The sequence below is a fragment of the Bos javanicus genome, chromosome 15 (genome assembly GCF_032452875.1).
Source record: "Bos javanicus breed banteng chromosome 15, ARS-OSU_banteng_1.0, whole genome shotgun sequence".
Lineage (NCBI taxonomy): Eukaryota > Metazoa > Chordata > Mammalia > Artiodactyla > Bovidae > Bos > Bos javanicus.
This window is the reverse complement of record NC_083882.1, coordinates 28,922,918-28,949,085: the sequence shown is the minus strand read 5'-3', so window position 1 is coordinate 28,949,085 and position 26,168 is coordinate 28,922,918. Positions and strand designations below refer to the sequence as shown.

The 26,168-nt window shown below is 52.3% G+C and overlaps 1 protein-coding gene across 1 annotated transcript; it reads left to right on the top strand.

The window, feature by feature from the left end:
- Positions 1-1,313: 1,313 nt before the first annotated feature.
- SCN2B (sodium voltage-gated channel beta subunit 2) lies at positions 1,314-17,529 on the top strand. The gene is made up of 4 exons (XM_061440458.1): positions 1,314-2,433; positions 11,451-11,617; positions 11,928-12,138; positions 13,700-17,529. The coding sequence occupies exons 1-4, from the start codon at positions 2,364-2,366 to the stop codon at positions 13,897-13,899; spliced, it is 648 nt and encodes a 215-aa protein (XP_061296442.1). The 5' UTR covers positions 1,314-2,363; the 3' UTR covers positions 13,900-17,529.
- Positions 17,530-26,168: the final 8,639 nt, after the last annotated feature.

Genomic DNA, 26,168 nt, shown 5'->3' with positions numbered 1-26,168 from the left:
AAATCACTTACGTGGGGCATTTCTTCCTGTTTTCCTTTGGCCAATCATTTTGAGTTGCCTGATCATTTTGAGTTGCCAGTTTATATTTGGTATATCTCAGGATCCTTCCATGTGTGTACAGGCGTTTCTTAGCCAAGATGAATTCTACCGCAAAGGTCTGTGGGTAGAGCATCCATTGACATCAATCCCCCTTTAACCTCCAAGGAGCCTTTCTGTGCACATGTGGTTGGGGAGGTCTCCTGATTTCAAGAATGAGAAATATGTTGTCTAGGCAGGGCCCAGCCTCCTCCCTTAATTGTCCTACTCTTACATTATATTAGGACTTCCCTAGTGGCTCAGACAATAAAGAATCTGCCTACAATGCAGGAGACCCAGTTTGGATCCCTGGGTTGAGAAGACTCCCTGGAAAAGGGAATGGCTACCCACTCTAGTGTTCTTGCCTGGAAAACTCCATGAACTGAGGAATCTGGCGGGCTACAGTATTATATCATTTTTATTATTGTAATTATTGAACAACAGCATATAATTATAATTCACTCATAATTATTCATATATATAATGAATATTATATGAATTCATAATCATATATATTATTCATAATTTATGTAATTATTGAACAACAACAATTATTGTTGTTGTGTTAGTCACTCAGTTATGTCTAGCTCTTTGCACCGCCATGGACTGTAGCCCACCAGACTCTCTGTCCATGGGATTGTGCAGGTGAGAGTACTGGAGCGGGTAGCCATTCCCTTCTCCAGGGGATCTTCTCGACCCAGGGATCGAACCTGGGTCTCCTGCATCGCAGGCAGATTCTTTACTGTCTGAGCCACCAGGGAATCATATTATTAATACTTACATATATATTATATTATTATTCCGCAGGGAATGACTCTCCAATTGCTTTACCCTGGGGGGGTGGGCATGTATCTCCTGTTTCACGACCCTGTGTGAACTAGACAGCTAGTGGGAAGCTGCTGTGTAACACGGGGAGCTGAGCTCTGTGATGGCCTAGAGGGCTGGGATGGGGGAGGCGGGAGGGAGGCTCAAGACGGAGAGGATGCTTGTGTACTGATCCATGTTGTTGTAGGGCAGAAACTAGCCCAACATTGTGAAGAAACTATACTCCAATTAAAAAATAAACTTAAAAAAGAAGAAAGCACTTCTTCCAGGCTTATATCGAGGTAGAGACTTGTTCAGACTTGGTACAGAGTTAATGCTCTCAGATGAAAGTGGCTCCCTCTTGGCTCTTCAGTGGCCCGTCACAAGGGCATGTAGTGGCTGCATGAGAGTCTGTGTTCTCCTCAAATGTCTCCTTGGAAGAGTGGGTACTACACCGCAAGTTCTCTTATGATTTTAGCTTTTTTTCTTCTTCTTTTTTTCCAAGGAGGTATTTTCCAACATACACAACAGAAGAGTGGACATATAGTAAACCTTTGCATCCATCACTACTTTCAACAGTCAACAACTACCACGTCTCCTGTGTCACCGGCCTCCCCCCATAATTTTTTTTCTTGAAATATTTTAAAGCAAATTTCATCCATCCTATCATTTCAACTATAAACATTCCAGTGCGTATAACAGAAAAAACGTTAAAGAACATAACTACAATTTTTTTTATTACACCCCCGAAATGAAGTATTCTTCATTAATCTAACACCCAGTCCATATTTGTTCTCTCCCCAGTGATCTCAACAATGTCTTTTTACTATTGATTTGATTGAATCAGGATTCCCCAAAAGTTCACATTACATTTGATTATAAGGTCTCCTAGACATTTTCACACCAATCTGCTGTTCTGTTTTCAGTGGAAATGCTAGAAAAATGAGGAAGTTCTTACTTCCTGAAAATCTCCCAGCCTACTTCCTGAACCCATTCCAAGTAAACAAAAATTATCATCTCCTTTTTTGGGTGTTTTTAAATGACAAAAAAGAATTCACCCCCAAAAAAGGATTCAGCTGCTTTGAGATAAATGGGTTCCTCAAACAACTTTCAAACCCCAACAATCATCCCAGTGAAGAAGAAAAGCAGTCCATACTTCAGTGCTGCTGTTGGAGGGACTTTTTTCTTTGCAGAAAGACTTTTTTATGCCCTCCCACCTGCTTTTCAAAATCCACTAACCACAAAATTTACTCCATCCACTTTTTTCTCTCTCCCTTCCACACTCCCTCTCTCTTTTTTAGCAGCAACATACAAGCCGGCCATATTAGAGAGATGGAAATAAAGGTTCCTTAATGTTGTATGTGTCTTTGAAGTACATCCGTGCATTTTTTTTTTTAGCACCTAACCATTCCTCCCTCGTAGCCCTCGGCCCCTCTCAAATCGCCCTCTCCCCTCTCCCACCCGACTAACATCTCAGTCTGAAAATGCACAGAAATGCCTGGCTACCTCGCCCTGCCTTCAGTCTCACGGGGCTCAGTCTCTTTTTCTCTTTGGGTAAGTTAGACTGCACATCTGCATGCTCCTGAGGGGTCCAGAAGTGCAGCTGCAACAGGAGGAGGATGGGGGCCGGGGCAGGAAAGAAGACGTTGCTTGTGGTTCCCTTGGTGTACTTGGGGAGAGAGGTGCTGGGACTGGGGGACTGCATAATGCAGTCTGGGGACTGCCTAATGCTGGGGTGATCTGGCCACAGAAACACTGGGTCAGGGGATCTGAGAATTCCCCGGAGGTGTCAAGAGAAGTGATTTTTCTGTGGATTTCCCTGAAATGGACCTATGTGGGGGTGGGGGCAGAGGGTAGGTTGATCTGCAGAGCCTCTTCATGGATTTTTGCTTTCAGCTGCTACAGATGATCTGGGACTTAATGTCTGTGAATCTTCAGAATCTGGCGGATTTAGGGTATTGAAAAGAGTATTCGGTGGTGGAGTAGGGGGCAGAAAGTTGAGTCTGGGTCTGGCTTCCTGGAAATCTGTACCACTGATCTGTTGCTGTGTGTGGGGGCGTAGGTGGGAAGCAGGCTTGAGGAATGATCTCTGCATTGGGATGAGAACTGCTGAAGCAGGCACTGATGAAGAAGCTCTCTGGCTTGGGCCAGATGGAGTGGAGGAGGGGTCAGGTGAAGGGATCAGGAGAAAAAAAAAGCAACTCATGGACTGAGGGTGGTTGTGGCCCTTTAGATCATGTCTCTAAACTGCCCAGCACTGCCCCCACCACCCCGCTTGCAGACTGTCAAGAGATCCAAATGCTAATTTCATACCTGGCCACTCATGGACTTCCTGGTGGGTAGGTGGGTGAAGGAGTTACTTGCAAGCCTGCTTTCAAGGTAGTTTCACTCTTGCTCTTAAACTTACTCATTGCTGGCGTAGCAATTGAGGATCCAGTCCAAGGGCGGTCAGTGGGAATATTCCCTATCACAAAGTCTCTCTCTCACTCCCACTCTTTAACCCTCTTTCTCTCTCCTTATCTGGCATGCTGTGCTGGCTATTGGTGGTGCTAGTGGTAAAGAACCTGCCTGCCAATGCAGGAGACATAAGAGACGCGAGTTCAATCCCTGGGTGGGGAAGATCCCCTGGAGGAGGGCATGGCAACCCACTCCAGTATTCTTGCCTGGAGAATCCCATGGACAGAGGAAGCTGGCAGGCTACAGTCCATGGGGTCACAAAGAGTTGGACATGACTGAAGTGACAGCATACATGCTGGCTATTGGGCTGGAGTGCTAAACAGAGACAGCACAGGGCCCCTGGCAGCCTGCATGATGAGGCAAATGAGCTTTGCTGGATTATTGGGTGTATTAACAGAGTGTTACAGAAGCTAAGGTGGTAGAAAGAGCATGAGCCTTGGATTCCATCTGGTTTTAAAGCCACCTTTGTCATTTACTTTATACTATTGCCAAGTTGCGATTCATGGGGTCGCAAAGAGTCGGACACGACTGAGCGACTGAACTGAACTGATTGCCAAGTTACTCACCTCTTTCCTGGGTGAACTGAAGAGTATCTACTGCCTGGGGTGTTTTGAGTCTGGCACACAGCAGATGCTCAATGATAGTTAACATTTATGAATGCTTTTCACATGCCTGTGCACTGCGATTGTTTAGTCCTGAGGCAATTGGTAATCATGTGGGGTAGATATGCTGTGATTCTCATGTTATAGATAAGGAAACAGGCACAGAGAAATAACTTGCCCAATAGGGTCCCAGGAATAGTTTAAAGGGAGTTGAGATTTGAACCCTTGGTTGTCTGACTTCAGCCCATTCTTAACCACTGAACTCTACTGCCCCCAATGTTTGAGAAATGGTACTTCTATGCTAAAAATGGGCTCTGTTAGCTCAGCTGGTAAAGAATCAGCCTGCAACGCACTAGATCCTGGTTTGCTCCCTGGGTCAGGAAGATTCCGTGGAGAAGGGATAGGCTATTCACTCCAGTATTCTTGGGCTACCCTGGTAGCGCAGACAGTAAAGAATCCACCTGCGGGAGACCTGAGTTCGATCCGTGGGTTGGGAATATCCCCCTGGAGGAGGAAATGGCAACCTACTCCAAAATTCTAGCCTGGAAAATCCAATGGACAGAGAAGCCTGGTGGGCTACAGTCTGTGGGGTTGCAAAGAGTCAGACACAACTGAGCGACTAAGCACAGCACATGCTAACAATTTGGATTAAAGAATCTTAAGTACGGGCAAAAAAAAAGGGGAGCTGGGTGAGTGACCAGTGTATAAGGAGATGGGGAAGCAGGACAGGCGATCTCTTCCAGGAGTTAGAGAGAGCTTCCTGTGGGAGGGAGAGCCTTCCCTAAGTGAAGAAAGGGAGGGTGTTTGGGGGTCCTGAACCAGGGTGTGGCTCAGGGGAAGGTGGAGTCTGGGGTGAAGAAGTCAGGGTGTGGAGGCTGTGATGTGGTGGTGGGAGGAAAGCTTCTGCAAACCTGGACGGGGGGAGGATGCAAGAGTGGGGACCTTGAACTTGGACTTGGTTGGTGCCGTGATGAGGCATGCTCTGGCACTCAAGGCCAAGGAGTCAGGTGGACAAGGAAACTTTGACGGCTGTAGCAGGGACCGCCACAGGTGAGAAGGGTGGGGCCACGACAGGGGCTGGGCTTGTGAGGATGACTGTAGAGCGGACACAGGGCAGGGGACAGTGGGTCAACCTGCTGTATACACGGCAGAAGCACGTGAGACTAGCTCTCAGTTGGAAGCAATCCAATTGACTGATCTTTCCTAGAGTTTTTCTCAAGAGCCTCGGCCCGGTAGTCACTGGACTGGTTACCAGAGTCTGGATTATGTTGTTGGTATTGTTTAGTCACTAAATCGTGTCTGACTCTTTTGTGGACACTGTAGCCCACCAGTCTCCTCTGTCCATGAGATCTTCCCAGGCAAGAATACTGGAGTGGGGTGGCATTTCCTTCTCCAGTGGATGTTCCCGACCCAGGGATCAAACCTGTGCTTGGCAGGTGGATTCTTCACCATTGAGCCACCCAGGAAGCCCCTGGGTCATATTAGATGAGGCCTAGAAAGTGGAGTCTGGTCCTCACTCAAGCCCACTGTGCATGAACACACGGGGGAAGAGGCCTTCCCTTCCCCCTACAGACTGTTACTGAGTGTCCCCTGTGTGTCGTTCACTGTTCTAGGTCCAGGGATGCCAAGATGGGTAAGAATCAGCTCCCCAGAGTCTCCCGAGGGATTTGGGAACATAAATAACAATGCCACATCACACGTGCTATAAAACAACAGCAATGGTGATAACGCTGCTGCTGCTGCTGCTGCTGCTAAGTCGCTTCAGTCGTGTCCGACTCTGTGCGACCCCATAGACGGCAGCCCACCAGGCTCCCCATCCCTGGGATTCTCCAGGCAAGAACACTGGAGTGGGTTGCCATTTCCTTCTCCAATGCATGAAAGTGAAAAGTGAAAGTGAAGTCGCTCAGTCGTGTCCGACCCTCAGCAACCCCATGGACTGCAGCCTACCAGGCTCCTCTGTCCATGGGATTTTCCAGGCAAGAGTACTGGAGTGGGGTGCCTTTGCCTTCTCCGAATGGTGATAATAACAGCAGCTAACCTTTGGTGAGGCTGACCACGTACCAGGCACTGCCATGAGCTTTATGTTTTAGTATGTAATCCTCACAACAACCCTAGGAGGTAGGGCCTATTGTTGTCTCCCGTTTTACAGATGAGGAAGCTGAGGTGTTGGGAGGTGAACCATCTTGCCTGAGATCAGAGCAGGGTATGAGAGCACCGGTCTTGGCCATGATACTGCTCTGCCTATGGGTCTGGAAGGCTGGGGAGAAGGTTCAGGCGCTGGGGAAGTGATGCCTTGTTAGCTGGGGTCTGCAGGATAAGCAGGAGGGCTCAGGTGCAGCAGGGTGAATGAGCATCCCAACCTGGAACAAAAACTCATGCAAAGGCATGGAGGAGTGGAGGAAGGCGGTGTTTTCAGAAAAGTAAGAACTCTGGAGAAGGGAATGGCAACCCACTCCAATATTCTTGCCTGGAGCACCCCATGGACAGAGGAGCCCAGGAGGCTACAGTCCATGGGGTCGCAAGAATTGGATGTAACTTAGCGACTAAATCACCACAAGAACTCTGGAGTCACTGGAGTGGAGGAAGTATGGAGGGTTGGGAGCCGGAAATGAGGTTGGGATGCTGGTTGGCCCCAGATGGTAAAGGGCTTGGAAGCCCAGGAGCCTGGACGAGATCCTGAAAGTACCAGGGAGCCTGTGGTGGTTGGGAGTGAGGGGTGATGAGGACAAGGGCTTTCATGGCTGCATGGGGGTGGCCTGGCCTGGGAGGGGAGCCCTGAGGTGATAGGTCTAAATAGTGAGGCAGCCCAGGAGATAGACTGCACGTCACACTCACCTGGGAGTCAGGGGTGGCAGGAGGCCATGTGCTCCAGAAGGGTGGGAGGCAATTTCTCTGCTTAGACAAACTTTTTTTTTTTTTTAACCCAGAAAAAATTAGTCTACCTCATAGACTGGAAGGAGGCATGAGGAGAATTAACTCCTAGTCTCTGTAGGAAAGTGTTTGACGGTAATGAGCAAATGTTCATGATCTCTGCAGGATGGGCCATTGTATGACATGGGGCCCACGATGCCCAGATGAGCTTAGGAGAAAATGAGGGGGCCTGGGCCCTGGTAATGTCAAAAGCCACATCCTGACTGTACCCCTGTTGATCATATCCTTTCTGTGAGCTGGAATTCAGGAGACCCAGGCTCTAGACCTGGTCCAGGAAGACTGTGGGCTCCCCTTGTACGGGGCACGTGTGCTAAGTCACTTCAGTCATGTCAGACTCTTTGTGATCCTATAGCCCACCAGGCTCCTCTGTCCATGGGATTCTCCAGGCAAGAATACTGGAATGGGTTGCCATGCCCTCCTCCAGGGGTCTTCCCAACCCAGGGATCAAACCCACGTCTCTTACATCTCCTGCATTGGCAGGCAGGTTCTTTACTGCTAGTACCACCTGGGAAGCCCCCTCTTGTATGGAAGTTCATTTTAAATAAGACCATTCCCCTCCGGCCAGCCTGGGGGCTGACAGTTATGGTGCAGGACCTGCTTTGCAGACAGCAGGAGGCCTGGTCTCTGGGACCCCTTGGAACAAAACCCACACCCTCACACAGTCTCCACCCCTCAACCCTCTCTGTCTGGAGCCTAGAAGCCTGGGTTCCAATCTAGCTTTGTCACTTACTAGCTGTGAACTTGGGCTATTCATTTACTTCTTTGTGCTCCATTTCTTCACCTGGAAAGTGGGGGTGGTCATAGGGCAATATCTGTAGGGTGCTTAAACAGAGCCTGGTACATGGTAAGGGCCTTGTTACTATGAAGTCCTTTTGTGGCCTTAGCTGTGGATTCCGCTACTTTCCTGAAGCAGCAGAGTTCATCAGGAGCCCAGAAGTTTGCTCAGAGTTCTGCCTGTGTTGCCTGATGACTTACTCATCTTTAAGGACCGCCTGGATTGGTGAAAGGACATCAAGACTTTGCCCTGAGCTGGGATCCTGGAGGCCTCAGGTGGAAGTAGGCGCTGGACAGGGAGTCAGGGACCATGACTCCGGCCCCGGCTTGTCCCTATCCGCGGTGTGTCTTCCTCAGGCCTCCCTTTCCTCGTTGGTAAGATGATGGAGCTGGATCTGTGGATACAATTCCCGAGTTTCCCTCTCTGCAGTTGGGAATTGACGATTGACCTCTCTGGCCGCTAGAGGGCACACGTGTCCGCCTGGTGCCTCCTGCCGGACGTGCGGTAGGGATGCAGGAGGCATCCGCATTGCATCTCTCTGTCTGCCTCCCTCCTGCGGGCCAGAAAAGGCCCCTCGCTTCCCAGAGTCCCGACCTCCCCGAAGGGTGCTAGCTTCTTCAAGATGGAGGGGTTTCCTGGTAGGGTTCAAGTTCTGTGTGTGGAGTGATGTCGTGGGCTGGGGCGGGACAGAGGCAGGGATGGGTTACGCAGATTCACCCGACCTACTTCCTGATGTCACTTGGAGGCTCCTTTTGCTCAGGAGCCCTGGGAAAGGGCAGACCCTTCCCAGGGAAGGTGCTGGAGAAGCAGGGTGTTCCTGGGATATGAGGTAAGCTCAGGACAAGGCCCTGCCAGGCTCTTTCCCTGCAGATTCCTCCGCCTCTGCAGAGCGGGGGTGGAGATGGCATTTTCCGCACACCTCCTCCTAGCCTGGCGTATCTATGCTCGGCGCTTTCATAACGGCTGCGAGTGGGGAGGTAGGAACTGGGCTTTGTTCTTCTGGGCCGGCAGCTCAGCCTCCCCAGTTCATATTCCCCTGACATGCACGTCAGCACACCTAGCAGCCTGTCCTTGCAGGTGGGGCCGCCTGTCTGCCCCGCTGTCTATGGTTAGGTCCTGATCTCTGGGGCCAGCATCAGGATGTTTCTGAGCATCCCCTGTTCTTAAGTGCTGCCTGCTGGGCCCTGGCCACTCATCCCGAGGAATGAGCTGAGCGGAAGGACTTTGCTATCCCTGCTTCCAGGCTGCAGTGCCTGGGGTGGGGCCTCCGCAGCTTGGCACAAAAAACAACTTCTGCAGAAGGAGCGCCCTGTGCCAGATCCCAGGGAGTTCCAAGGGGCTGTCCTGAGGGGCCAGGCTCCAAGGTGCCCCTGCCAGGAGAGTGCCCCAGAAGCTCTTCCTTCTATGGGGCAGAGCTTGAGGAGAATTTAGTCTACCTTTTGCTTTATTTTATTTTTGGGGGGCCCATGCTGTGCAGCTTGCGGGATCTTAAGTTCCCCAACCAGGGGTTGAACCCCCAGCCACCGCAGTGAAGTGCAGTCCTAAGTGCTGGACAGCCAGGGAATTCCTCTACCCTTTGGTTTATATGTTTTGTCTTATTTAATTGTTATAATTACCCCAGCAGGTAGATATCATCAGTGCATTTTACACAGGGGGTGCCTGAGCCTCAGAAGGTGGAAGAACCTGCCCACGTTCTCCCAGCTGACAGAAGGCAGAGCTAGGATTGAACTGTGTCTAATGGGAACTCCGTGCCTCCTAGCTGCTCCCTGGGCACCCTCTAGCGGCTTCCTATCTCAGAAGAATGGCAGCCTGGTCCCTGCCTAAGTCTGGGACCTCAGCTGTCTCCAACTGCCCCTTTGATCACCTCCTGGGTTGTGCCCCAGACACGTGATGCTCATTCAACCACTGGAACTTTCCTCTGGATGTTCTGCTGCCCCAGCTTCCTTCAAAATTTGAAAACTTCTCCCTCCCTCACTTTAGTGGGGCCCACCTACAGGGCACCCCTTGGGGAAGCCTTCCCTGACTTTTGATGTCAAACAGCACCCTGCACCTTATATTATTTACAGCCCTTGCCCTGTATCACTAAAGTTACATTATTATCTTTTCCCTGTTAACATCTGCCCCCCTCCCTAGAATACAAACTCAGTTATAGCATCTCTGCCTGTATCACAGCAATAACTCTGGGGCCTAGACTGAGTGTCTGGGGGGGGCGGGGGCGGGCAGAGAAGGTGATTTAGAAATGTTTGGTAAACATTTGGTAAATGGATGAATGAATGATTGATACTTAGTATTACTATTTCTCCTCTGTGTTGTTGTTCAGCCACTCAGTCCTGTCTGACTCTTTGTGACCCCACGGACTGCAGCATGCCAGGCTTCCCTGTCCTTCACTATCTCTCAGAGTTTGCTCAAAGTCATGTCCATTGAATCGATGATGTCAGCCAACTATCTCATCCTCTGTCACCTTCTTCTCCTCCTGCCCTCAATCTTTCCCAGCATCAGGGTCTTTTCCAATGAGTCAGCTCTGTGCACCACGTGGCCAAAGGATTGAAGCTTCGGCTTCAGCATCAGTCCTTTCAATGAATATTCAGGGTTGATTTCCATCAGGATTGACTGGTTTGCTGGGCTTGCTGTCCAAAGGACTGTCAAGAATCTTCTCCAGCACCACAGTTCAAAAGCATCAGTTCTTTGGCACTTAGCTTTCTTTATGGTCCAATTCTCACCTCCCTACATGACTATGGAAATTTTGACTGTATGGACCTTTGTGAGTAAAGTGATGTCTCTGCTTTTTAATATACTGTCTAGGTTTGTCATAGCTTTTCTTCCAAGGAGCAATCTTTTTTTAATTTCATGGCTGCAGTCACTGTCCACAGTAATTTTGGAGCCCAAGAAAATATAATCTGCCACTGTTTTCATTTTTTCCCCATATTGTTTCCATGAAGTGATGGGATCATACGCCATGATCTGAGTTTTCTGAATGTTGAGTTTTAAGCCAGCTTTTTCCAGTCTCCTCTTTCACCTTCATCAAGAGGCTCTTTAGTTCCTTTTCACTTTCTGCCATAAGTGTGGTGTCATCTGCATATCTGAAGTTGTTAATATTTCTCATGGCAGTCTTGATTCCAGCTTGTGATTCATCCAGCCTGGCATTTTGCAGTCCAGGTCTGATGTCTCCTAAAGGGAATCCTGTCCTTGTAGACCCATCGGTTGATCCCTTCGAATTGTGCTTGTTCTTCTGGGGTATTGCTTCCCTCCTGTTGTTCATCTGCCATCCCCACCAGGACCCTGGGGAAGAGGAGGGAGCTGGGCTGGGCTGAGTGCACAAGCTTTCCTCTGCTCTGGGGTGTGCGGGTCTGCATCTGTCCTCCCGGCTGCCTGCCCCCGAGACACCGCAGCTGCAGCTGGAAGGGCATGGGCTCTGCTGAGATGGTTGGAAGGGGTGGCAAGAAGGGGAAAGCTAGGCCAGCATAATGCAGCGCCTTGTCCAAGGTCTTCAGCCACCAGGTGGCTATGACAGTCCTGTGGAGTCATGACAGTCAGGTGGAGGGAGGCCTTGAGGCCATCTGTCTGTTCCTGGCTTGACAGATGCTTTCTCTTCACCCCAGCCTTGTTCTGTCCCCCACTTCTCTCCAAGGGCCACATGAGGCACCCCTTAGGAGTTTTGCCCTCCCCTCCACCCCTTCCCCTGACAAATTGCAGCCACAAGGGACTCAGCCAGCTGCCCGAGCTCTGCTCCACTCCCCATCAGGCGCACCTGTCCCCTCCCCGGCAGCGTCAGCCAGAATCCTCACTGGGTGTGACTTTGTCCACAGTGCCACCAGGGAGGAGCATGGAAGTCACAGTACCTAACACCCTCAACGTCCTCAATGGCTCTGATGCCCGCCTGTCCTGCACCTTCAACTCCTGCTACACCGTGAACCACAAACAGTTCTCCCTGAACTGGACTTACCAGGAGTGTAACAACTGCTCCGAGGAGATGGTGAGCCCTGGGATGGTGGCAGGGGATGGGGGAGGAGGCAGGAGCCCCACAACATGAAGCCCCCTTTCCCACCACCTGTCCCTGCCTTAGACCAGGACTGCAGCATACCCTGGTGGGCTGTCTGCTCCCCAGGGCCTCAGCAGAGGTGTGTTGTCACACCTGGGTGGCCCTGGGAGGGCGGCAGAGATCTGGAGGTGACTGCCTCCCTTCCAGGTAAAGGCGGGGGAGGGAGGAGGGGGGTCCTGCTGTCCTTGCAGCTCCTCGCTCATCCAGCCCCCCCCACCCCATCCTGTCCTTCGCCCCCACTCAGTTCCTCCAGTTCCGCATGAAGATCATTAACCTGAAGCTGGAGCGGTTCCGAGACCGCGTGGAGTTCTCGGGGAACCCCAGCAAGTATGACGTGTCAGTCACCCTGAAAAAAGTGCAGCTGGAGGATGAGGGCACCTACAACTGCTACATCATGAATCCGCCTGACCGCCACCGCGGCCACGGCAAGATCTATCTGCAGGTCCTCATGGAAGGTGAGAGGCTGCTGGGGGGGCCCTGCCCATTCCCAGCCCGCTACTCTCCAGCAGGGACAGTGGGCGCCTTGGGAGAAGCTGTGCCCTCCTGAGGGGTGGGAGCCACAGCGTGTGCTGGGTGGAAGGCATCTGTTTTACTCCTTCCAGTCCTTGAGGACTGTGTCTCCGAGAGTCCTGATAATGCTATCCATCATGATCATGACCTTAAGAATCTTGAGAACAGCTTTCATTTATTGGACACTTACTATGTCTCAGTTATAGGTACAGGTAAACTCTCTATATGCATTATCTCATTTCATCTTCATACAGCCCTTTCTCATCCCCATTTTACAGATGAGAAAACCAAGGCTTTGTGAGGTACCTAAGGTCACACAATAAATAGTACAGCAACTTCCCTGGTGGTCCAGTGGTCAAGACTCTGCATCCAGAGGGCTTAGGTTTGGTCCCTGGTCAGGAAACTAGATCACACATGCTGTAACTAAGACTTCGAGTGCTGCCACTAAAGATCCCACATGCCACAACTAAGGATCCTACATGCAGCAATTGAGATTCGGTGCAAATAAATAATTAATTAAAAAAGAGAACTTAAAAAAATAGTGCAATCAGACATTGGTATATTTAAAATGGATAAGCAGTGAGGATCTACTGTAGAGCCTTTGGAACTCTGTTCCATGTTATGTGGTAGCCTGGAAGGGAGGGGAGTTTCAGGGAGAACAGATACTTGTACATGTGTGGCTGAGTCCCTTCGATGTTCACTTGAAACTGTACAACACTGTTTATCAGCTATGCCCCAATATAGAATAAAAGGTTTATAAAACAAATTGGCAAATTTGTTAGCGTTGCCAAAATGTTAATAATTGGTGAAACTGTGAAGAGTATATGGGAGTGTGGCAGCTTTTCTATATTTTACTTTTTAAAAATTAAAAAAATTTTGAGAGAAGTTTTTAATAAAAGAAATGTTACTAAAGAAGTGTGAAAAAAAAATAAAAAGGGAAAAATAGTACAATTGGGACTCAGATTGGTCCATTGGCCTCAAAGCCCATCCTCTTGGATATGGTATTGGACCACTCACCCCTGGCGATTTCAGGTACCCTGGGATTATGGGGTGGGCCGGGCGCTGAGAGGCTGGGTTGGATTTTGGCTATGACTAGCTTTCCCGCACGGAGAAGGCAATAGCGCCCCACTCCAGTACTCTTGCCTGGCAAATCCCATGGACGGAGGAGCCTGGTGGGCTGCAGTCCATGGGGTCGCTAGGAGTCGGACACGACTGAGCGACTTCACTTTCACTTTTCACTTTCATGCATTGGAGAAGGCAATGGCAACCCACTCCAATGTTCTTGCCTGGAGAATCCCAGGGACCGGGGAGCCTGGTGGGCTGCCGTCTATGGGGTCGCGCCAAGTCGGATACGACTGAAGCGACTTAGCAGCAGCAGCAGCAGCTTTCCAGCAGCAGAGTGAAGGCAGGACCACCCCGCGCGCGCTGCAGGGAGCAGGCGCCAGCGGGCGGGACTCCCTTTTCCAGCCCTATTGCTCAGCCGGTCTGTCTCCTTTCGTTCTCCAGAGCCCCCCGAGCGGGATTCCACAGTGGCCGTGATCGTGGGCGCCTCCGTCGGAGGCTTTCTGGCTGTGGTCATCTTGGTGCTGATGGTGGTGAAGTGCGTGAGGAGGAAAAAAGAGCAGAAACTGAGCACGGATGACCTGAAGACTGAGGAGGAGGGCAAGACCGATGGAGAGGGCAACGCGGACGACGGCGCCAAGTAACGGCGGCGGCCCTGCGGCCCCGCCCCCGTGCGCTGCCCCTCCCTCCCCCACCCCGCCCCGCCTGCCCTCTCTCGGTGTGCTTCTCTCGAGCCAGGACCCCGGGGCCCGCCTGGGGCCGCCTCCTGAGCCCCTCCCTTCCTGTCCCCTGCACCAAGAGTGACCCACCTCTCTTTGATTTGAGAAACCTGCTGGGCGTCTGGGATGTGTGGGCCCTGGGTGGGGGGTGGGGGGTGGGGTGGAGAAGCGGGGTGAAAACTGCCAGCCCCTGAGAGGAGGCAGGAGGCCTGCGGGAGGGGCGCGGAGAGAGAGGAGGGGACCAGCTGTCCAGCCTGCCCAGGGCGTGGGCTGATCTGGTGGTTGCTTCAGAGGGCGCCTGAAGGTGGGACAGGGCTCTGGGGCTGCCCCTTAAAGGCGCGGGGCGCATGGCCCGGCTCCCAGCCGCGGGCGGCCTCGTCATGGGGGTGGTGACAGCTTCCTGTAACTTGGAGGCTTGTTGAAGGGACACCTGAGCGTTTCCTGGGTGTGGAAGGAAGGGGAGCCGGGGCTGGAGGCAGCCAGAGACAAGCCTTGACCCCGGGATCTCTACTCCTCGCCCTTCCCCTCCTCGTCTGCTTCCACAGATGCCCCTGGGTCTGCACTGGCTGCCAAGCCTTTGGGACTTCTGGAGAGAGAAAAGTACCAAAGGCCTGCTGAGTGAGGCCATGGGGCAGGGGTCGGGTCTGTCTGGCTGGTGGTCCGTTTTCACCACAGTTACCCACTAACAGGAGATGAAGTTCAGAGTTAGCGGAGAGAGAGACAAGGGGCTGGGGGCTCTGTTGTAGAATGGAGTTTACGGTCAACTGCCTTCTCGCCCAGGGTGGCGGCTCTCACTGGGCCAGGAGCCGCCTCAGGTGTGGAGATGAGGAGGGAGGGGGTGGGAACCACACTGGAGGAGCTGGTGCGCAGAGTAGAGGGCTTCACTGGGACTTCTGCTCAAACTTTCCCGAGCTCAGCAGGGTTCCATCCGGCTTTTGGCCGGGAGGGAAGCCTCTGAGACCGTGTGGCCATGTCACATCTGAAGCCATGTTACACCCTCCCCTGCCTGGACGACTCTCTCTGTGGAGAGCAGAGTAGCATTCGTGGGGAGCCAACTTTCACTGCCATTTTACTCACACGGAGAGGGAATTGCTTAAACCTCAGGAGAGGGAGAGAGACAGAGAGAAACTGCCTTGGAAGGCCCTCGGAGATCAACTAGCCTCGTTACCCATACTACAGACCAGGAGACTGAGGGTCACATTCACAGAAACCAAGGGGCCTGCTTCTCCTTGGGTTTCTTATTTTCCAGTTTGAATCAACAGAGCTACAGTTTGTGGAAGAGATGGGGAGAGGGAGTCGGGCTCCTCCAGCCCCACTCACCTCTTGGGAGCCTGGGATGGGGTGATGGCAGTGGGAGGGCAGAGCTGCCAGAATGCCCCACCCTGCCCCAAGCGGACCCTCTGCAGCACTTCCCAATCTTTCTCGGAGCTCAAGCCCTGCCCAGGCTCAGGGAGTCAGTGCCCAGAACCCGAGAATGGGAGTCTGGGGAAATGGGGTGGAGACAGGACTCCAGCAGCCTCTGGGACCATTCTCTGCCTCTGCCCAGCAGAGGGGAGAGAGCAATAGCATATGGACGATTCACTTTAATTCACTTCAACTCACCATCCATTTATTGAGCATCTCCTATGTGCCAGGCACTGGGCCAGGTGCTGGGGATGTACACAAAGCCATAACAGAGCTGGGAACTGCTAGGTCAGCACTATGGGGAACCAAGATGATTTTTTTTTTTTTTTGGTGCATCTAATTCCACCTCTGCAGCTACTGCTTCCAGGGCTGGAGTAGGAGAAGAAGGAAGAGATTCCAGAATCTGGGCCCTGGGAAGGGAAGAAAGGAAGGAAAAAGGGAAGATACAATAGGGAAGAGGGTGAGAGGCCAGGCAGAGTGCACACAGAGTTGGGGATGGGCCACAGCCTGAGAGCTCCTAGGTGGGATGAGTCCAGCTCATCTGGAAATTCTAAGTCATCAGTACCTAACTGCCAATCAACACACTGCCAATGGGGGGTGGGCTAAGCCCCCAGGATACCTGGGGTGGGTGGACATTGCCCATCCTTGAAGCCAGCCAGCTGAGAGGGGAGAGGTGGGTGGTGGGCACCTTGATCTCCAGCTGAGATCAAGGGTGGTTGTAGATACACGTCTGCCCCTTGCAGATTTCGCTTTTTTGGGCAACTTCTTAAGTGCTCTCCTCTTCCAGGATGAGGAAGGATCTGCAGATGCTGGAAGCTCTTCTTTTTCATAACATTTAGGGGAATTATTTGCAAGATTCCCTAGGTTTATTCTAAGAAATTCTACTCTCTATAAAAGAAGCCTGAGACTTTCGGGTTCCTTCCTTTCTCTGCCCTGACCTGGAGGGTCCTAGGGAGAGCAATGCCTCTCCAAGGGGCCTCAGATGCCTGAGCCGATGGGGAGGGACCAGGAACCACCTTTGTCCCAGGGGCCCATCTTCATATGCTCTTTCTTCCCAAGCCTCTTAAGAATCTCTTCCAGAGGCCTCATGGAGCTACCTCCCCCAAGGCGATGAGGTTGGGAACAAAATGGGGCTTCTGCGAGTAGAGGTGGGAGACCGGTGAGATGTCCCCTCGGCACCCTGCTTTCTAGCGTGGACCTCCTCCTGCACCATGGGGCTCAAGCCCTGCTTCCAGCTGCACATTCCCATCACTGCACTCTGCTGGTTTTCTCAACTGCTCCTGCCTCACCTGCTCTCTTGGAACCCCCTATCTGTCTCTTTCTCCTAATTAAGGGTCCCTGTAAAGAGAGGTGGGCTGGCCAACCCATGGAGTTTAGCTTATGAAGAACAAAGCACACTTTTTCAGGACTGAAATGCCTTGAGGTGCCTTGGAACTGGCTTTGGAAATAGCTATCTGCCCCCTGGCTCTGGGCTAATCACAGTTTATTCTCGATTTATAAAAAGGAGAAGCTGGATCCGTATTTCTCCTTGTGAATCTCCTTGGTGAGGCCGGGCTGGTAAGTATTTGCAAGGTCAGGTTAAGCAGATGGACAAATGAAAATACTGGCTAGGTCCAAAAAAGATAGTCCCAGCCATAGGAATGGCTTGATGTAATTGGAACTGGTGATGATCATGAGATTTTTCTTCCTATCTGCGTCTTAAGGATAGACAGCCTGTGTCTTTTGCTGTGCCTCTTGCTGATGTTGTCCTTTATTGAAGCTTGCCGATGCGTTTGTACATAGTCTATATATAGGTAGAGATATATTATATATACAAATATAGGACATCTCACTACATCCACCCCAAAAGTTACACTGGGTGGGGGGGAAACAATCATTTCTCAATATTTTGAGTTAATTCATCAAAGGCAAATTATGGAATGTTCTCATGGCTGTTTGTGCACTTGGAGGGGAAAACACAGCTACTCATGCATTTTCTAGGACTGATGTGCTATGTGGTGATGGAAGAGGTAGTGGGGAGAGAAACTCAAGTGGTCCTCTGTGACCCAACCGCTGTGAGGTGTCTGCTTTCGGTAGCAGACTGAGTTTCTCCCGCGGTGTGTCTCCTTGCTTGGATGTATTGGCTGCAATAAACTGACGGTCTCCCCTGAACCTCCCTTGAGTGTGACTTTTTTCAGGGGGTGGGGCAAGTTGAAGCAGTGCCAGGACCGTCACAGGGGCCCCTGTTACTCCTTTCCTGGTGACGTCACTGACACTGCCGGGTCCCCATCAAGGATGAGGTCGTCCCGCTCCCCTCTTGTTGTCAGATGTCTCCTCTTTTTCCCTCGTGGCCTTCCCAGAATCCTGGGCGACTCCATCCACCTTGAAAGCACCCTGGGGACAGGGTGGCTAAACACCCACTTCTTGGAGGGCTCTTGGTTATTTCTGGATGACAACAACACTGCAAGCCCCCAAGGCCGACTGTCATGCTGGTGCTGTCTACTCTTTCTGGGGGTGGATGGGCCATCCTTCCTGCTCCCTGTTGCTAAGCTGCTTCTGACTAGGCAGACATCTCTTTCATCTGCTTCAGGCTCACAGAAAATAGACGACAGCTGGTGCAGAGTCTGCCCTCATGCAACTTCACGGATGAGGGTGGCTGCAGGGAGGAATCAAGTTGCTCGCGTCCCATCTGCGAACCGCTGTATCCTAGTGATGTGTTGATGTGTCAGCCCTCAATTTAGGACCAAAAGCAACCACCAGGCCCTGGGGTTCTGCTTTCCCTAGGCACATACAGTCTTTTCCTCTCTTGCCTCCTGTTCTTATGTTTCTCTTTGCATTTTTCTCTCTCTTATGCACAGACACACACACACACAAACCCTTGCCTAGGAAGCTCACCCAATAAGAAAAGCCTCAACTTTCTGAATGTCAAGGGAATGCTGAAGTGGTTGGTTCCTGTTTTTTTCTTAGTTCCTTTCTCATTTTTGCCTGCTCCCCGGTAATCCAGAGACCTTCACCAGTGGTGAGTGGTCAGATGCATTTTAGAATATTCCAGGAGGAGCCTAACACTCATAGTCCTAATGCTGGCAGCTGCTCCCCAAGAAAGCAGCCAGATAGAAGGTGGCAGCCTTAAGCAGAGGTGGCCAGTATTTGACAGAACTGAAGCTACCCTAGTTTAAAAGGATGTCTGTCCTTGGAGTCCCGGAGTCCTTCCAAGGACCTGATGTTCGACAGGATGCTTCTTTACCTAACAGGGAAACTGATGCAAGCGACGTGGACTCAGGAGTAGAAGCTGCTAGGATCCTGGCTGGTTCCTTCTGGGTGGATACAGCATCTAACTCAGCCTAGGGCTTTTCCACCAGGGCCTTGGAGGACACCTCGGATCTGGGCCTGGCTCGTGGGAGTCTTCCCTTGTGGCTCAGCAGTAAAGAACCCGCCCACCAGTGCAGGAGACGTGTGTTTGATCCCTGGGTCGGGAAGATCCCCTGGAGGAGGAAATGGCAACCCACTCCAGTATTTTTGCCTGGAAAATCCCATGGACAGAGGAGCCTGGTGGGCTACAGTCCATGAGGTCACAAGGAGTTGGACATGACTTAGCGACTAAACAATAACAACTGGCTTCTGGGAGGGCTGGGTTTGGCTCAGGTGTCTCCCCTAAATTGATGTTTTGGGGCCCAGCCTGCTTGGGGCCTGGGGGGAGGTTTGTTTCTGATTGCTGAAGGCACTGCCGTGTCAGGGGAAGGTTAGCTCCCACCCTGGTGTTCAGAATTGCTCACCAGCCTCCCATGGCCCCCAGCCGAGGTGCCTGTACAAGAGCCTCCCCATCCCCACTGCTCCTTGGCTTCCCACTGGAGCCCCCGTGGCTCAGGCCATCGGCCTGCTCACAGCCAGCTGCCATGGAACAGGAGTCTGTGTGCCGGGCCTGAGTCTCTAAGACAGGTTTTAGAGCCCAGAAGAATGGTGGAGTTTGGGAGGGAGTAGATCTTTACATCAGACGGGTCCTAGGGACTACTTGACCAGGTCTCCTGATTATCCTGAAGGGGAAATTGAGGACCAGATTGGGGAAGTGACTTGCTTAAGGCCAGTTGATGAGTCCAGGACAATCCAGGATCTCCCAGCAGGCTCCAACCTGTTCTTCCCATAGCCCACACCTCGTCTGGGCCTAGAGCTCGGCACAGCTCAGCACAGCAGCCCACACCGGCCCAGGCGCCTGCCAGCCCCTCCCCAGAGGGCTTGAGTTGCACAAGAAGAGGCCCCAGGCTTCTCGTCAGGGTGCAGTTTTTAAAGCTGAGGTTCAAAGAGGGTAAGTAATTTTCCCAAAGTCACACAGTAGGCTATTGACAGAGCTTGGCTTTAGTTGCCTTTCTGAGTCCTCTTCTACACCCCAGTAGAGTGACTTTCTTCATGTTGGTGGTGTCCAGTCCCTCTTAGACCACTCGTCTTCCTTCCATCTTGCAGGGGTGGGGGTGGTATCTAGAAACCTTTAGGTGAGAGGAGGCTGGAGCAGGGCCTGGTGAAATGCGGGCTGGGCAGCCGGAAGGCGGAGCATGGGCCCCACTAGCTCTCCTGCCCTCCTCCTCCTTTGGCATTTTGGGGCCTCAGAAGGTCCATGCTGGCTGGGCTTTGCAGGCATGCTTCTCAGATGCCCAGTGGCATTGCCCTGCACAGACTCATCCTGATGCCAGCCATGATGCCTGCTACCATGCTGACGTGCAAGGCTCCAACCACCCAGTGATTGAGGGTTCCAGAGGGTGATGGGGAGGGAAGTTCATCTTAGAACTAGATCCTGGCATCTTGATATGGCACATAAACTTGCCCCCATATAGATTAGTCTAGCCTAGAACCCCGCTCCTCTGTGGGGCCGAGGACATCTCTGTCTAGGAGAGAGAAAGACTGTGGGATGCAGGTGGCGGGACTGGATGAGTTGAGTGCTCCCACTAGGCTAGTAGTGGGAAGCCTCACAAAGCAGCCTCTTTTCTCTGGCCATCATGACCTTGAGGGTCCATGAGGTGTTAGGGAAGGGGGGCAAGTGGACACTGGATGCTCTGCTTGGTAACTCAGGATTCCATGGGAGGGGCTTTCCCTTTTGCCTCATTGGCAAATCACCTTTGTCCTGACCGTAGCTGTCTCTGCTTCTCAGCTGTGACAAATTCCCTGTGAACAGGTGGCGTGAGGACTAGGAACTGTTTGCCTCAACAGATTGAAAGCCCCCTGTGGGCAAACGGACAAATGAAGAGGGTGGGTTCCGCTTGGAGGGAAAGTATATGTCACAGCTGATGGCCAAAAAGTGGTTAGGGCTGTGGCCACAGGGGAGAGGGATTAGCCTTGTCCTGTTCTGCCCCAGGGTGAAACATTAGAGCTGGCAGACAGAGGCGGGTATAGATCCAGCGTAAGTCAGAGCTGTGCAGAGGGTTGAGTTTCTTTGAGGTAATGAGATCTCGATCCCGGAAGGTCTTCAAGCCTAGCTTGGGGGTGTTGTCCAGAAGATGCATATATTAGGGCATACTTTTAGATGCTGTCTAAACTTACTGGCGATGTCCCTCTGCCGCTGTCATCTTAGGATTCAAATGACAGATGTGGGATTAACTCTTGCTTGGCTGAAGATGAACAGGACACACACAAGGGCAAACTCTGTCCTGTCTGGCTGCCGTGTTCCTGTCGTGCTCTATCCCAGGCTGCCTCTGCATCCTTCTACCTGCCTGCCCTGGCCATCTTTATTGACTTAGCAATGGTGGGGAGAGGGCAGGTGGCAAAACCCTATTCACAGTGGGAAATAGGCTGGGAGAGGGTAGAAATTTGGAGTTAGGAACCCTCAGGAGCTTCCTTCCAAAGATCACACCAAGCCTAACTTGAATGCTTGGTCCTCCAGCAGGGGCAGAGTATCCCTTGTCCTTCAAGCAAAACTGCAGAAAATGGTGACAATCCTTTCCCCCTCCTCCCTTCGCCCTCCCAACTTTGCTATAGTCTTCAGCCTCCCCATCCTTGTCTCATAGCATGTTCAAATGCATACGGCAGGAATACTGGAGTGGGTTGCCATGCCCTCTTCCAAGGGATCTTCCCAACCCAGGGGTCGAACCCATGCATCTCCTGCATTACAGGTGGATTCTTTACCACTGAGACATTGAGAAGCTCAGGTGGGTTCATATCCAGCCTCAGAGGGCTTGGATGGTGGGGCCGGGTTGGTTGCAGGGATGAGTGACAGTTGGCTAGGCTAATAAGGATGATCACTTTTTACTGAGTAGCCACTCTGTGCCTTGCTCTGAACTCAGTATTCTGTGTGCATCAGCTGACTTAATCCTCAGGACAACTCCCCCAATATGCATTCTTTTCTCACTTTTACAGATAAAGAGACCAAGGTTCTGTTATACAAAGTATGTGTACATTCAAGGTGACACAGCTAGAAAATACTGGCAAAGAATTCAAACCCAGGGTGGAGCGATGCCAAAGCCATCACATCAGACTGTGAGAGGGCAGTGGACCAGCCTCTTGCAGCCCAGAGACCTGGGAGTGGGTTGGGGAAGGGCGACTCGGAGCCAGTCTCAAAATGACCGTGGACAGCAAGAGGTGGGCAAAAGTGTTTGGAAGCAGAGGCAAAGCCTCCCCACTGGGATGTTTGGGATGCCCCAAACATCCCACCCTGACTGGCCTGGCCCTTGACCCCACAGCTCTGTGCAAACAGCTCTGGCCTCTGCCGGCCACCCTCTCCTCTCTTGGTTTCTGGAAAATCTATGAAAATTCTTCTTCACCTGCTGACCAGTTGCCTCTATCGTTACCCCTCCTCCTCGGCCTGTGTCTCACTCCAACTTCCCCAGGCGACCCTTCACTCCGGGCAGACTCTCTCCATGCTGCTTCCCTTCCTCTTGGCCAAATCCTAACCTTCTGTCCCTGTCATAGCTCTGCTCCTACTCCATGCCCTCCCTTTCCCCTCATTTTACAAGATCCACTGCTCCTGCACTAAAATGTTCATAGCAGACGGGATCAGAACATCCAGGGAGCCTTGCCTGGCGCTCTGTTCCATTTTATGCTCCTGGTTTGGTCAGTCTGTCCCAGTGCCCAGCTCAGTGGCAGGACCAGGTCTAGGGTTCTGGGAGGACATCTGGCCATTCAGCTGACAAGGCAGTCTCCCTGCGATCAGTGACCACCTTCCCGATGCCTCCGACCCCCAGCCCTCCTGAACCCCCATCCTCCCTTGATGGGAAGGCAGTGAGGAGGCATGGTAACCCCTGAAGCAGAGAGGTAAACACAGCTCTGGGGTGCTGGGCAGGGTGGCAGAGACCTTGCCGTGGGGCTTCACACCCCACCCCAAAGTGGCCCAGAATAAAGGGATGCCCAGGACTCACCCCATCTCTGAGTTGCTGTGAGGGAAGCAGAGCCTGTTCCTGGAAGAGGGCACACACCCCTCTCCAGCTTAGGATAGTCCGGTGAGCATCTCTCTGGTCAGGATATTTCAGCTTCCTCCTCTCTCTGCCCTCCTCCTCCCAATGAGCTCATCTGTCTGGGGCTCCCCACCCCCCTTTGCCTGAGAGGATGTTTGGAAAGAACCTGGCAGAAAACAGAAAAAGAGGAAGGGAGGGATGGAGGGGGTGGCTGCCTACCTGCCTGCATCCAGAGCCCTTAGAAAGTGGAGATGCCTGAGAAGGGTTCAGGAAGGGTTTATCTCCACCCCAACTCAGATGCCCGGTGGGCTGGGGATCAGCAGGCAAGGTGGCCAGTACTGGTTCCTTGCTGGACTGCTGAGCCACGTGCCTGCGGGTTGGTTAGGTACACTCTGTCGGGTTAACCCCCTCAGCACCTGCCAAACTTCAGCGGATGCTGAGACTGTGGCTGGGGCAAGCCGGCAGTGAGTTGGGGGTGGGGGCAGAATAGTAAGGATGGGCAGCGAATAGACCGAGGTACACTAGAAAGAGGTTCCCAAATGTCTGTCCAGGTCACATCCACTCTACCCCAACCCCAGAGGCAGAAGGATTTGGGGGCATTCAGCTTGAAGTTCATGCAGAGCTTCCTGGCTCCTGCAGTCCCGCGGTCCTGAGGTTGGGGCTCTGTTTATAACCGGGGGTTATAAGCTCTGGGGTGTTGATGCAAGTGGTCCATGGTTGGTGGGAGAGGCTGTGAAGTGGAGGGCTTGGGGGGCTCCCTGCAGAGCCCCTCGTCCTCTGCCTCTAAGAGCCGAGTCAGCAGGGTTGCCCTCCAGCCCCGTTACCTGCAATGCCCGGACAGGAGCCGCGAGGGCTTGTGGGGGAGCGGGGGAGGCGAGCGGGAGGCAAGGGCGAGAGGGGAGCCGGGGGGGGGGCGGCTCCCTGCCAGGTTCTCTTTACTTAGAAGGAACTCCTCTTAAAATAGCTCTGGAGACCTCACCAGATCTCTCCCTTCCTCCCCTGCCGGGGTCTTGGCTCGCTTTCTGAGAACAGATAGGGGATGGAATCTTCCATCACCACCCCCCAACACCCCACCCCCTACCCCCCACCGTGGAAGGTGGGACCGCGCCCAGGGGTGCGTGCCTTCCCGGGTAAGAGCATCTCCCGGAAGGCTTCGAGCCAGAGCTTTAACCCCCGTTCCTGCCCGGGCCATGTCCCCACCACACTCTGACACTCTGACCCTCATCTCGTGCTTGCGCCCCCTTCCTAGCTCCCATCTTGCTCCCGGGAGGGCCGGGGGTGGGGGCCGAGAGCAGGAACTGAGAGAGGCTCGCCTATCTCAGAGAAGACTGTTGGACTAACTGCCTCAAAGAACCGCTTGAACCCTCCTCCCGTCCCACCTCCCCCCCCCCCCCCGCCTCCCCCCACCCCCCTACATAGAAAAAAAATCCTTTCCCCTTAAATCTAGGCCCTATCTCCTCCCACCTGATAACAGCTCCCTGACAGCTCCTTGGCCCAGGGCCCAATCCCTCTATGCCTCACTGAAAACTTGCTCTTCAGGGTATTTCTGAGCCAAGCCGCCCAAGACCTGAGGGTGCAGGAGCCCACCCTCAGGAATCCACCCTGCTGGGTGCAGGTGGGGGCTGTGTCCCAACTGCCATCCTGCCCTCTAGGACTTCCAACAGAAGGAGGAGGAGGAGGAGGAGGAGGAAAGAGCCAAGGTACCTGCCCATCTCCCTCCCAGACCCCAGACTGGGGCTCTTGAGATGGATGAAGGGGGTTTATGTCAGGGAGGGCTCTGCAAAGAAGAAGCTTTCTAAAGGTGGGACAGAGGAATTCTGACTTTTGCTTGCCCTCTCCCCTGGCATCCCTGGATGGATCAATCGATGGACTAGGGTTTTGAGAATTTTTGAGGAAAGTGCTCTCTAAATGTAAAATTCCTCTAGCCGCTAATGCATCTCTCAAACACTTTTTCTGCCCAGTTGTGGAGCCCTCCTGATATTCTTTAGAGGAGAGCTGGGGGTGTGGAGGGAGGGAATCAAATAATGGGGTAGATTCTAATTCTGACTTGAAGAATCACTTTCTCTGTGACCTTGGCCCACACATCTTACCTCTCTGCGCCTGTTTTTTCATTTGGGAGGCGTATGGATTTTGTAAAGACCCTTCCGGCTCTACGAATTGGTGAGCAGAGATGCAGCTGAGAAGGTGGAGGGCATGGAGGAAACTGGCACATTTTCGGGTCACCAGGATCTAGAGATACCCAGGGAGCTCTGTCCCCTCCCAACCCCCTTCTCTGGGCAGGGGTCACGTTCCTTCCCTTTGGCTCACCTCCTGACTCACCTCAGGCTCCGGCTCCTGAGAAACATAACCCCTGCTGTAAAAATAAATTGAGCAGCGAGGAGGCCTGGCCCTGTGGATCTAGTGTCTGGGACCTCCTGGCAAAGGAGGGGGTGAACGTGCAAACTTGGAGACAGAAAGAGGCTTAGACTTTTTAGGGCCCCAGACCTCTTTGAGAATAATAAGAGCTAAAATGTACTGGGAGCTGACCCTGTGCCTAGAACTCTATTAGCATTTTACATGTGATAATAGCTCATCCAGGGCTTCCCTGGTGGCTCAGTGGTAAAGAATCTACCTGGCAACCAGGAGATGCAGGTTCAATCCCTGGGTCAGGAAGATCCCTTAGAGGAGGAAATGGCAACCCACTCCAGTATTCTTGCCTGGGAAACCCTGGACAGAGGAGCCTGGTGGGCTGTAGTCCATGGGGTTGCAGAGGAGTCAGACACAACTTAGAGACTAAAGGACAAACAACAACATCTCATCCAGTCTCCATAGGTCTACATCTGATGTCTGTGATGCTTGGGGTGAGCACACAAATGGAAATTACATATATGTCTAAATATAAGTTAAGAATCAAGATAAAAAAGTGTGGAAACTTACCTATTATCTTCTGTCTTTGATGGATTTTTCTCAGTCTTAATTTTAAGGCCAGGGCCCAAAGCCATTCCCTGGTCCACTCTTCCCTGGTCCTTGGAGGATAGTGTCTCTGATGCGTGTCTGGATGTCAGGTTCCACCTGAATGTCAAGTTCCATCCACTCCCCACCCTCTGCAAACAGCTGCCCTTTGCCCTCTCCCCAGGCCTGTGGGTACACATTCTGCATGGGCAGCTCCTAAGAGGATGGGCCCAGGGAAGAGGCTTGCTCAGAATTGGGTCATTTGAACAGAGAATTCCATGATCTCAGGTGTCTGGAGCATGGTCTAGAAGATGAGGTGTAGGGATTACCCTTCCCTGCTGTCCCAGGAACCACTTTTCCAGTGAGGAGGAGGGGGTGTGATCAAAGGAGGGCCAGAGTGAGACCCTCCAAACTCAGCAGCCCAGGGCTGAGGCCCCTGTTGCCCAGGTCTAAGGGTGGCATTGCCCTGAACAATTTCACGAGGTAAATATCACTTTCATCTTATTT

Excerpts from the sequence above, each read along its gene's own strand:
- SCN2B (XM_061440458.1), top strand. The coding sequence starts at position 2,364 with ATGCACAGAAATGCCTGGCTACCTCGCCCTGCCTTCAGTCTCACGGGG. Across the intron at positions 2,434-11,450 it reads CAGTCTCTTTTTCTCTTTGG|TGCCACCAGGGAGGAGCATG; the intron begins GTAAGTTAGACT and ends CTTTGTCCACAG. Across the intron at positions 12,139-13,699 it reads TCTGCAGGTCCTCATGGAAG|AGCCCCCCGAGCGGGATTCC; the intron begins GTGAGAGGCTGC and ends TTCGTTCTCCAG.